General features: G+C 31.7%; 1 protein-coding gene across 2 annotated transcripts; it reads left to right on the top strand.

Annotated features, from left to right (window-relative positions):
* Positions 1–244: 244 nt before the first annotated feature.
* Positions 245–7,116, top strand: LOC112723843 (calcium-transporting ATPase 2, plasma membrane-type-like). 2 transcript variants are annotated; one of them, XM_025775235.2, is made up of 8 exons: positions 245–421; positions 1,555–1,609; positions 1,683–2,884; positions 3,022–3,765; positions 4,467–4,625; positions 5,176–5,347; positions 5,618–5,916; positions 6,874–7,116. In XM_025775235.2, exons 1-8 carry the CDS (start codon positions 245–247, stop codon positions 7,114–7,116), a joined length of 3,051 nt encoding a protein of 1,016 aa, XP_025631020.1. The 2 variants fall into 2 exon arrangements, with proteins under 2 accessions (XP_025631020.1, XP_025631021.1); XM_025775236.2 differs by having other exon boundaries at positions 1,683–2,875.
* The last annotated feature ends 4,835 nt before the right edge of the window (positions 7,117–11,951 follow it).

An 11,951-nucleotide genomic window follows, 5' to 3' on the forward strand; every position in this document is an offset into this window, starting at 1 on the left:
TTCTTCCTTCATCTCTTCCTTTCTTTTCCATTAGTTTTACCCTGCTAACTAACTTCATGACAACACAAAGGAACTAGCATTTTGCCTTTCACATTGTCCGAAGTTTAACCTTACAATGCTATTACAATGTGAGTGCATATTGGGAGCTACCATGAACATCTCATTTTATATAAATTGAAGACCAAAAGAACGAATATATACATATATATATTGATATATATACAAAGGGCACTGGTGGTGGGTGATGGAGAATTATTTGAATGAGAATTTTGGAGGTGTGAAATCCAAGAACTCTGATGGAGAATCTCTTGGTAAATGGAGAAAACTATGTGGGGTGGTCAAGAACCCCAAAAGACGCTTTCGTTTCACTGCCAATCTCTCTAAGCGAGAAGAAGCAGCAGCTATGCGTCGCACTAATCAGGTTTAAATCCCCTTCTACGTATGTTTTTCGCTCATAAAAATGTTAGTTGAACAAATATTTTGTATACTTATCTTGTCGAACAATTTTTTGTACCGATTTATTTGGTATATGAGGTAAAATATACCCGTCTTTTAAATTGCAAATGCAGCTACAAGGTAGTCATGGTTGTTATTGTTATAAGTTATAACTGTGGACATTGAGGCTTTTTTTTATGCCATTTGGACAGTGAGGCTGGGGTGTGATTTCTTTTTTTCCTGTATTTACAATTTGGTTGTGAAATGCAATTTAAAACATTGATGTGAAGAAAATAATATATCTCATGTTAGGTGAGTTCATTTCACCTGAATATTGTATGACTATGGTCTGTTTATCATCTACTACATAAAATGACTACAAAAAAATCGTAAATGTAAACTTCTTTCAACAGTGCATGTGAAATGTGTTTATCTATCATTTTTTGTTGTATAAATTATCTGAGTTTCATTTTCTAAGACATTTGAAATTTCAAAAGAACTAGTAAAAATTATTATATAATTAATAAAATTTATTATTTTTTATTAAACACTTGTAATATTTTAAACATTATTAAATTATGATTCTTAAACACTAAATCTTAACTTTAAAAAAAGTATAGGTGGATAATAAAAATATTAAATAATGTGAACAATAAATATATCAAATGTTTAATTCACTACGTATGCAGATAGCTATATTAATATTAAAATTTAGATGGGTAATTTAGGATATAGTGTGTTTTTACTTTATTGAACCAATTTTAAAGTCCATTATGTATATTATGGCCAATTCTATGGTGCCTATGATTTGATGTCTAAATTTTGCCTAACTTTTTTTTTTGTAGTAAGTTTTAAATTTTTAAAAATTATTTATTTTTATATCTTTTAAATTAAATATTAATTTTTAACTCTTTTTAATAGATACTAGCTAAATAGACACCACATTTTAGACACCATAACATTCACCTTACATTATTCATAAAAATTATTATTTACCTAACAAAATCTTAAATTTTAATAGTATAAAAATAAAAAGTTTACACATTTAAAATTAATATAAAATATTGGCCTCCTAACATTCTTCCTTCGGAAATTCTTATTCTTTCCCATTTAATGCAGGAAAAGCTGAGAGTTGCTGTTTTAGTTTCCAAAGCTGCATTTCAATTTATCCAAGGCAAGTTTCTTAATACACTACACATTCAAGGATCGGATAAACTATAATAATAACTTTCACTATAAACTTGTAGGTGTGCAACTTGGTGATTACACTGTACCACAGCATGTTAAAGCTGCAGGTTTTCAAATAGATGCAGAGGAACTTGGGTCTATAGTTGAAGGACATGACGTAAAGAAGTTGAAATTCCATGGTGGGGTTGAAGGCATTGCAGAAAAGCTTTCAACATCAACAGCCAAGGGTCTTAGTGACGGTTACGAATCGCAGCGTAGGAGAGAGGAGATTTTCGGAGTGAACCAATTCGCTGAAGCTGAACTTCGGAGCTTCTGGGTTTACGTTTTCGAAGCCCTTCATGACATGACACTCATGATTCTTGGAGTGTGTGCCTTTGTGTCGCTGATAGTTGGAATAGCAACAGAGGGATGGCCAAAGGGTGCTCACGATGGTCTAGGAATCGTCGTGAGCATCTTATTGGTGGTCTTTGTAACCGCCACAAGTGACTACCGCCAGTCCTTACAGTTCAAAGATTTAGACAAGGAGAAAAAAAAGATTTCAGTTCAGATAACAAGAAACGGTTACAGGCAGAAAATGTCAATTTACAGTTTACTCCCTGGGGACATGGTCCATCTTGCCATTGGAGACCAAGTCCCTGCCGACGGACTCTTCGTTTCCGGATTCTCCGTCTTGATTGACGAGTCGAGTTTAACCGGCGAGAGCGAACCGGTTATGGTTACTTCTCAGAACCCGTTTCTTCTTTCGGGAACAAAAGTCCAAGATGGATCCTGTACCATGATGGTTACAACGGTGGGAATGAGAACACAGTGGGGGAAGTTAATGGCGACGCTAAGCGAAGGTGGCGATGACGAGACGCCGTTGCAGGTGAAGCTGAATGGAGTGGCAACGATTATAGGAAAGATAGGACTGTTTTTCGCGGTGATTACTTTCGTTGTGTTGGTGAAGGGACTAATGGGGAGAAAACTTGAAGAAGGGAGGTTTTGGTGGTGGTCTACGGAGGATTGCTTGGAGATGCTGGAATTCTTCGCCATTGCAGTTACGATTGTTGTTGTTGCTGTGCCGGAGGGGCTGCCGTTGGCAGTTACGTTGAGCCTTGCGTTTGCGATGAAGAAGATGATGAATGACAAGGCTCTTGTGAGACACTTGGCAGCTTGCGAGACCATGGGATCCGCCACAACTATATGTAGTGACAAGACTGGAACCCTAACAACCAACCGCATGACAGTTGTCAAAACATGCATTTGTATGAAGGTAAACCACGTAACATTTCCATTTTAAAAAAGCAAGTTTTAAAAGGCTATTTCTTTTTAATTTAATTTTGATGCTATGTAAGTATAAAATTTTACATGTATATTTTAAAAACATTTTTTTTCTTTTAATTCTTGCTTTTCACGCAGGTTAACGAAGTGAGCAACAGTAAGGTGTCTCAACTCCCAGATTTGGCATTAAAGCTGCTACTTCAGTCAATATTCAACAACACCGGCGGTGAAGTTGTGGTTAACAAAATGGGGAAGCGTGAGATTTTGGGAACTCCAACAGAATCAGCGATTCTAGAATTCGGGCTCTCGCTAGGTGGGGACCCACAAGGCGAGAGAGAAAAATGCAAGCTTATAAAAGTTGAGCCATTCAACTCCGAAAAGAAAAGAATGGGCGTGGTTGTGAAGGTCCATGATGGAGGACGCTTAAGAGCACATAGCAAAGGTGCTTCTGAAATAGTGCTTGCATCTTGTGACAAAGTGATAAACTCAAATGGTGAGATTGTGTCCCTTGATGAAGAAGCAATGAACTATCTTAGCAAGACAATAAACCAGTTTGCTAATGAGGCACTTAGGACTCTGTGTCTTGCTTATATGGAATTGGAAAATGGGTTCTCTCCAGAGGATCCTATTCCTTCTTCTGGGTACACTTGTATAGGAGTTGTTGGTATCAAAGATCCCGTTCGTCCGGGTGTTAAGGAATCTGTTGCAGTGTGTCGGTCCGCCGGAATAGTAGTGAGGATGGTCACCGGAGATAACATTAATACGGCAAAGGCTATTGCCAGAGAGTGTGGGATTTTAACAGATGATGGCATCGCCATTGAAGGTCCTGAATTTAGACAAAAAACTCAGGAGGAATTGTTTGAACTCATTCCCAAGCTCCAGGTACACTACTTTTCTTATGGAATAAATAACTGTTAATAAAATAGAACTAGTATATAATTTTCGGAAGATGACAATTACTTAACAAAATAATTTTTTTAAAACAAATAAAACTATCTCTTGACCCCTTCAAAATTTTAATTTCATTATAAAATAATCCAATCTAAAACTAAACTACTAAGATAAAATATACGAAATTAATATTTTTCAACTAGAAATTAGCGATTTAAAGTTAATTAGAGCCATTATCATAGAAATGGTGTTGTATAACAATTTAACATGATGCAACACAGGCACCACCATTAAAGAAAATGAACTCAAGTTCATAATTATTTATTTATGCATACTACTATTCGTGAATAGCACTCATTAAATTTGATCTTGTTCAAAATAATTGTTTATTTAAAAAGATTAGAAAACACTAATTAAATTTTTAATCCTATTAATATAATAAATAATAGAAAATAAGTGAAAAAGGAGAATAAAAAAATTGGATAAAAAAAGATAATTCACATAATTTTGTATCAACGTTCCTAATGTATTTATTGAAATTAATATGTTTTCAATAATTTTATTAATTCCTGAACATAATTAATTTTGAGACACTTATTTTAAAATTGGTATACCCTATGATTTAATGTATATAAATATGAATTATGTTTTTATAGATTGTATTTTGAAATTAAACTACATATGAATTTCAGGTGATGGCTAGATCCTCACCTTTAGATAAGCATACATTGGTGAAGCAGTTGCGTACAACTTTTGGAGAGGTTGTAGCTGTAACTGGTGATGGAACAAATGATGCCCCAGCCCTTCATGAAGCTGATATTGGACTTGCAATGGGAATTGCTGGAACTGAGGTGAGTGAGTGCTTCTTTTCCATGCTTACTGCAACTAATCTTTTAATTAAATATGTCCATAAAAACTATGGTCACTATCTAGAACCAAAATAATAGAGTAACGAAAAATGTTATTATGTTGGTATATGAATGGAATTGAGAACGAGGACTAATACTGGCATGAGTGTGTGATAAGAAAAACGAATAATTATAATTTGAAAGAGGAACTGGTAAGAGAAAAGGGAATTACACTAGCTAATTTTATTTTCATTTATACTATTTTCACCTAGAACTCATCATTCTTTTATTGCAAATTAGCCTAGTCCAATAATTATATTTGTTATAGGCAACATTCAGAAAGAAAAGGATTTATTTTTTATATTTAACCAAAGATTTAGAATATTTTGTGGCTGTATTTATATTTTGAGTATTTTTTATTTTTAAATTAAACACTTTTCCATAAATTTTTTTTGAAAAATGAATGAAAAATGTTTTCATGATCTTCCACTATTTCCCTTATTCCTAGCGGAATGTCGAATTCAACTAACTCATATCATAATTTTATGCACAGGTTGCTAAAGAAAGTGCAGATGTCATAATTTTAGACGATAACTTCTCCACAATAGTGACAGTAGCAAAATGGGGACGTTCAGTTTACATAAATATTCAAAAATTTGTACAGTTTCAGCTTACCGTTAATGTGGTAGCATTACTAGTGAACTTCTCATCAGCTTGTTTCACAGGTTAGAAAATTAAACAAGCCTAAACTTATTTACTTTCATTATGAACTCACTTCGTGCTCATTATTACGGAATACCCTTATTTTGGAGACAATAAAAAATCAGTCCAAATAGTTTAAAATTGTCTTATTTATTTTTTATTAATTATCCTTAGAATAATTGTATAATTTTAAATATAATAAATATGTAATTACAGATGTTAATGCATGTGAAATTATAGATGTGATAACTTTAGATACTGTACCCTAAAATATTATATTGAATTTGTTTCAGGAAGTGCACCACTGACGGCGGTTCAACTTTTGTGGGTGAACATGATAATGGACACATTAGGAGCACTTGCACTTGCAACGGAGCCTCCAAATGATGATTTGATGAAGCGTGCACCTGTTGGAAGGAAAGGAGATTTCATCAGCAATATCATGTGGAGAAATATCTTGGGACAATCAGTGTATCAAGTTGTTGTCATTTGGCTTCTTCAGACTGTGGGAAGATGGTTCTTCTTTCTCTGGGGCCCAAATCCTGATGTTGTCTTAAACACACTTATTTTCAACACATTTGTCTTCTGTCAGGTACAGTCTTCTATCTTCAACATACTATATGTTATTGTTCATGAATTTTTGGACACCAAATTGATATTTAGATATCTTAGTTTCAATTCTAATAAATAACTACATACTTAAAATCTAAAATTAAAAAAAAAAGATAAAATATATTTTTTGTCTTTAAAATTTGACAAAAATTTTAAAAATAGGCTTAAATTTTATTTTATTTCAAAAGTTTTCGATTTATATTAAATATATTCTCAACAGCTAAATTTTTAAAAAATTTAAGACCACTCCAAATTTTAGAGACAAAAAATAATTTTAGTAAAAATATTTTTTTTATCATTTATCTGAAATATAAAGCGACTCTATAATTCGAAAATTAGTAACCATTCCTATCTAATCAAATAGTTAGTTTAAACGTCCTTTGTTATTAGTTTAGGCGGTTCCTAACATATCATTAAGTCACTAGTTATAAAGATCCGCTTAGACCAGTTAATTGAATGATTGGAATTGATTAAAAAAATTTAAATTGTAGAGTGACGTTTTATTTTTTGAAAAAATATCATGAATTAAAAAATGTATTTACTCATTAATGGAAAAGTCTAGAGGCAGCAACTTTTTTAAATTTTGGCCAGCATGTAACCAGCAAAAAAAAGTGAGTCATTGGATGAAATTTCACACCATTAAAATTATCATTGATAGCTATTTGATGGTTACAAATCACAAAAATTGTTGACCCTAGCACTCCTTTTTAGAAATTATACATTCAAAATTTATGTCGATTAATTATTGATTAGTTTTTATTATCTTTCCAAATTTATTAGTAAAAAGAACTACTGCCATCCATGACATGGATACACGTCAATTTGAATGAGTAATAAAGTATGTATAATTAAGCAACACTTTTCAAGAACAAATTCTAAGTGCATGAAATTTCAGTTATGATCCTTGCCTTATCAATGGGTTCATTTGATCCTACAGGTTTTCAATGAGATAAACTCTCGAGAAATGGAGGAAGTAGATGTGTTGAAGGGCATGTGGGAAAATCAGGTGTTTGTGGCTGTGATTAGTTGCACTGTCGTGTTTCAAATCATAATAGTTGAGTACTTGGGAACCTTTGCAAACACAACACCTCTCTCTTTTGTACAATGGCTCTTTTGTTTAGGGGTTGGGTATATGGGCATGCCAATTGCAGCAAAGTTAAAAGAGATCAATGTTGAATGAAAAGCATGTTGTGAATAGGTATATATATCATTTTTAAGAGTGAACCACCCTTAAAATATAGGACTCGAAAGATTGTGCTGTCAGTAAAAAAATAGTTTTTAGAAGAATGAAATTAGCCTTCTCTCTTAAAAGATATAAATTGTTTGACAAAATAGTACTTATATATAAGAATGAAACAATCCTGCTGACCAACAAAAAAGTGTTAATTGTTTGACTACAGAAGTTAGTTTTAACTTTCAATTAACCATGTTATTAAATTATTGATTATTTTTTAAGCCCAGTAGAAAAATAGACGCTGAAGAAATCTTTGTATACAAGAATATATACATCCGAACATGCATTGTAGCAGTGTCATGTAACAACTTCCATGAATTCCATGTGATCAAAACTAATATTTTCCAGTATCAACAGCTAGCTAGCCTTCTTAATTCTGGGTATAGCGACTTGTATGAACATATTTTTCTATTTATCTTTATGTTTTACAATGGTGGTTATAATAACTGTAAGTTTCGAAACAATAATTATTTGGCTAATTTTCTGATTTTAAATTGGATTTAGAAGGATTTAAACTAGAAAATTCAATTTAGTTAGTTAAAAAATTAAAGTTTTTAGGTTAGGAATTTGTTGATATATTTTGAATCTGGTAAACTATTTGAAGTGTAAAAATATAATTATTTTCTAAAAAATACATTCTTATGCTGAACACGCTTTGTACAACCTAGCTAGTACAAACTATGACAAAATAAATAAAAGAAAGAAGAAAGAAGTCAGAAAAATATTTCAAAAACAAAATAAAATAGATATTTTAGAATTTGACCCCTAAGTTGATTCAAAGAGGAAAAGGAATAAATTGCCCACATCCATTTACGGATGGATATAGTCTTTATTAGTGGGCTTTTGGCGGAGCGAGACGGGCTTTTCTGTCGGGCTTAGTATTTTTTTAGTAAGGAGTATTTTTATAATTTTTTTGTCAAAACTCAACTTCTTTCAACCCAACTTCCAAGAGAATGAAGATAAAAATTGAGTATTTTGGATTATGTTTATTTTGTTTTAGAGACAATATTTATAAGGTGAATGCTATCGTACCTAAAAGGTGGTGCCTATTTACCAAAAAAGGTTAAAAATTAATATTTAATTTAAAAGATATAACAATAAATAATTTTTAAAAAATCAAAACTTACTACAAAAAGTAAGTTAGGCAAAATTTAGACACCAACTCATAGGCACCATAGAATTGGCCTATTTATAATTATATTTTGGATTATGTTTATTTTGCTTTGGGAACAATATTTATAATTACAAAAATTTTAATGTTTGTGAATATAAAAATTATAATTTATTTATACCTTTAGAAATTATAATAGTTAAAAGTAAAAAATAGAAGAGATTTTTTTTATATCTTTATATATATTATTTAATAGTTAAAAATAAAAAAAGGATATGTGGCGGATTTCACCCGCCGATTCACCAGCCCGCCGTTAAGCGGGACTAGATGGAATTCTGGGACCGCCTCACTAGACGGGGCGGAACAGACTAACCCGCCAAAAGACGGACTTCTAGCGGGACGTGGCGGACTTTCCCGTTTGCCACTCCTAATCTTTATCATAGAATTCCATTCTTTTTCCTTTCCAGAAAATGAAAAGAAGTATGCCCAAAAGAAATCACCAAAAAAAAAAAAGGAGAGAAAATATTATTTACCCCTCAATTTGTAATTAAATCAGAATTCTAATAAAAGAATGTTTGGACTATATATATATAAAATAAATTTTCACGGTATGAACTCAAGAACTCAAGAAAACTTTCATCCTTTTCATTTATCCACAAATTTTGAATTTAGGGTTTCAAAAATTTAAAATATATGAATTTAGATTTTAGACAGAGCTTTAATCTTTTGAGTTTTAGGAGCTTTCTACTTTGGGTTTCACAAAATTAAGGTGAGGAACTCTTTTTTTAATTATTTCTTATTTTGTCTGGTCTCTTGAAAACATTTTTATGTGGGTGATAATTGATTAAAAATTTGGTCATATTTTAGATGTCACGCTTACTAATGTAGTGGCCATAGACAAAAATAGACATACTTTTAAAATCTGACGAAATATTTTTGTTATTGTCATGTTTTTGGAGCGTGCCTTTTTTTTTTCTAACTCTTTTGGTACTCCTAAAAAGTATGGCCACAAAATTCTATTAAAACATATAGATTTTCTACCTCTTTTTCTCCAAAATGTAACACCCTAACCTTTAGCACGTCATGATCATACTAAAAGTAAGGAGTTACTAACCTGTTCTCCTTATTTACTATTTAATATTGAGCCTTTAGGTCGATATCGCGTTTCAGTTTATAAGAAAATACCAAAAAATTATTTGTAGTAATTAAAATCACACAATTATTAATAATAATAAATGTTATACAAATGAATTTAATATAAAACTCAAATACAATACTTATCCCTCTGGATAAAATAAAACTTAAAGCAACAAGGGCGAGAGAACTCTATAAAAATAACAGGAATCACAAGTAAAACTACTAGTCGTCTGCATCTTCTAACTGAATCTTCGAACCTGTGTCACTGAAAGGGTGGAAGATTTTGGGGTGAGAACAAACCACACGTTCTCAGTAGGGAATGGGAATGCTGTAAAAGTAATGAATTTAATGCAAATAATTAACTTTACTCAATAAAACTATTTTGTTAACCCTTTGGAAATACTTTTATTTCTACTTTAGATAAATAATTACTTTTCTTTAAATTTCTAAACTCAAAACAAATTTTAAATATAAAACTAGTCACATTTTCTGTCTCTCAGCCACATAGTTAATCCTCAGTCAAATGTCAACTCGTAATCACTTTAATACACTCACAAACAAATAGTGCAAGCAAGAGATTCAATTCAATGTACAAGCAAGTCACAACAAGACAAACAATACAATCACAAAGTAATAAAACAGGCAAGCGCAATCAAATGCAAATGTGCAATCAATATGATGCATGTCTATCCCTAACGCAGACCATGAGCTAATGTGTCGGTTGCCTACCCGCTCCCGATATTACCCGGGCACAAGTCCCAGATATGGCTTTCCAGATGCATCAGTGTGCTTATAAGTCGTACGGCTAGGCCGCATCAGTGTGACTTTCCAAATCAATAAGCGTACATCTGGAAAACAGTTCTCAGTGTGTGGGCGTCCCCACTTTACATTTGGCACTAAGGCCCAAACAATGTCACATCTGCTCTCCTGTGGCAGACGCTTCATTAATTAATATATTCCTTTAATCTTTGTTCTCTGCTCTCCTGTGGCAGAGATTCCTTTTTCTTAAAAAAAAATAAGCTCAAAACAACACTTAGAACAAAATCTCTCCTTACAAAATTGGATTTAAAACATTATATTTTTCTTAATAAATCTAGTTTAAAAATAGAATACACCTTTTCTCAACTAAATAAATCTCAAATAATTTAATTTTCCAAAACCAAATCTTTTAAAATAACTTTTCAAATAAAACCTCAGATTTTTATAAAATATCGGCAGTACTTCCCCTAAAACTCGGGGTTAGCCATCCTTTTTTGGGTCCCAACTGAATCATTTTCAACCTCTTTTCAATCGAGAAATTAAATACATATTCATCAAATTCAGTCACAAACACAACTCAAACTCATCATTCAGTCATTTCAAACAATCATAAATTATCTACAAATACCCACTAGACTTCCATGACATTCATAGTTTAAAAACAGTTAATTTCAAAACAAAATCCCCTACCTCCGTATGAAATCAAAATCAACGAAAGTTTCGGAGAAATTTTCTGAGCGAGTTGTTGAAGAAGAAAACGTCAGAAATCATCTGTACTTCCTAAAACTCCAATTGGCCAAACTCAAGAAAAAGAGAAGTTACATCACCATCAGCTTCCACCGAACAAAAATAACGTCAACGTGTAGAGGAGGAAGATACGAACACTTTTACCGAATTAAATTTTTGACTGGAGTTACAAATCGTAAGAAATTGATGTCAGAAATTCAGGTTCCATGGTTTCTCAATCTCTTTCTCTCACGGCCTTTCTTTCATTTTCTTATGGTTTCGGTCATGAATGAGAAGAAATGAAGAAGATTAAGGATAATAGTGATTTGTGGTGGTTAAGGTTGCGTTAGGTGTCAAAGGTTGGATATATACATATTGCATTAAAGCCACGTTTCATGATTAAGGGAATGGTTTTATGTATTAAAGGGTTACAAGCCACGTTCCCCTATAATGATGATAATGAATTATTATAAGTGAATAGATATATATATGTTATGTATATATGTAACAAATCTTTCTTTGTTTCTTATATAGATATATAATAAATATATATAGTGGCTTATATGTATAATAATCTCCTTCGGCCATTTTTTTTTCTTTTTGAACAATAATAATAATAATAATAATAGTAATAATAATATTTATAAAAATCAATTTAGATTGTAACTATTAATATAGTTTCTATAGATAATTTAAAATAATAGAATAAGTCATAATTAAATTAAATTTTATTTTTAAATTCAAAGCGTAAAATTTAATTTTAAAAACTTGGGTGTTATACAAAACACTTTTGTGACTGAGTGAGAAACTGAGAATGTAATAATGATAAATTAACTTTTATGCTGTTCAACCTAATAATAATACCCTTATTCCTTATACCCCTAACTCTAATTCACGTAGCAGCAGCACCTCCTTTCCTCTCTTTCGTTTTTTTTTTCTGAATTTCCATTCTATCCTCACACTACAAAGATAATTAATTTTAGTGACAAACTTTTAGTGGCAGTAACATAATGGTTGCTATTTTTTTAATTTAAGTTATGTTTTTGTG

The sequence above is a fragment of the Arachis hypogaea genome, chromosome 11, assembly GCF_003086295.3.
Source record: "Arachis hypogaea cultivar Tifrunner chromosome 11, arahy.Tifrunner.gnm2.J5K5, whole genome shotgun sequence".
Lineage (NCBI taxonomy): Eukaryota > Viridiplantae > Streptophyta > Magnoliopsida > Fabales > Fabaceae > Arachis > Arachis hypogaea.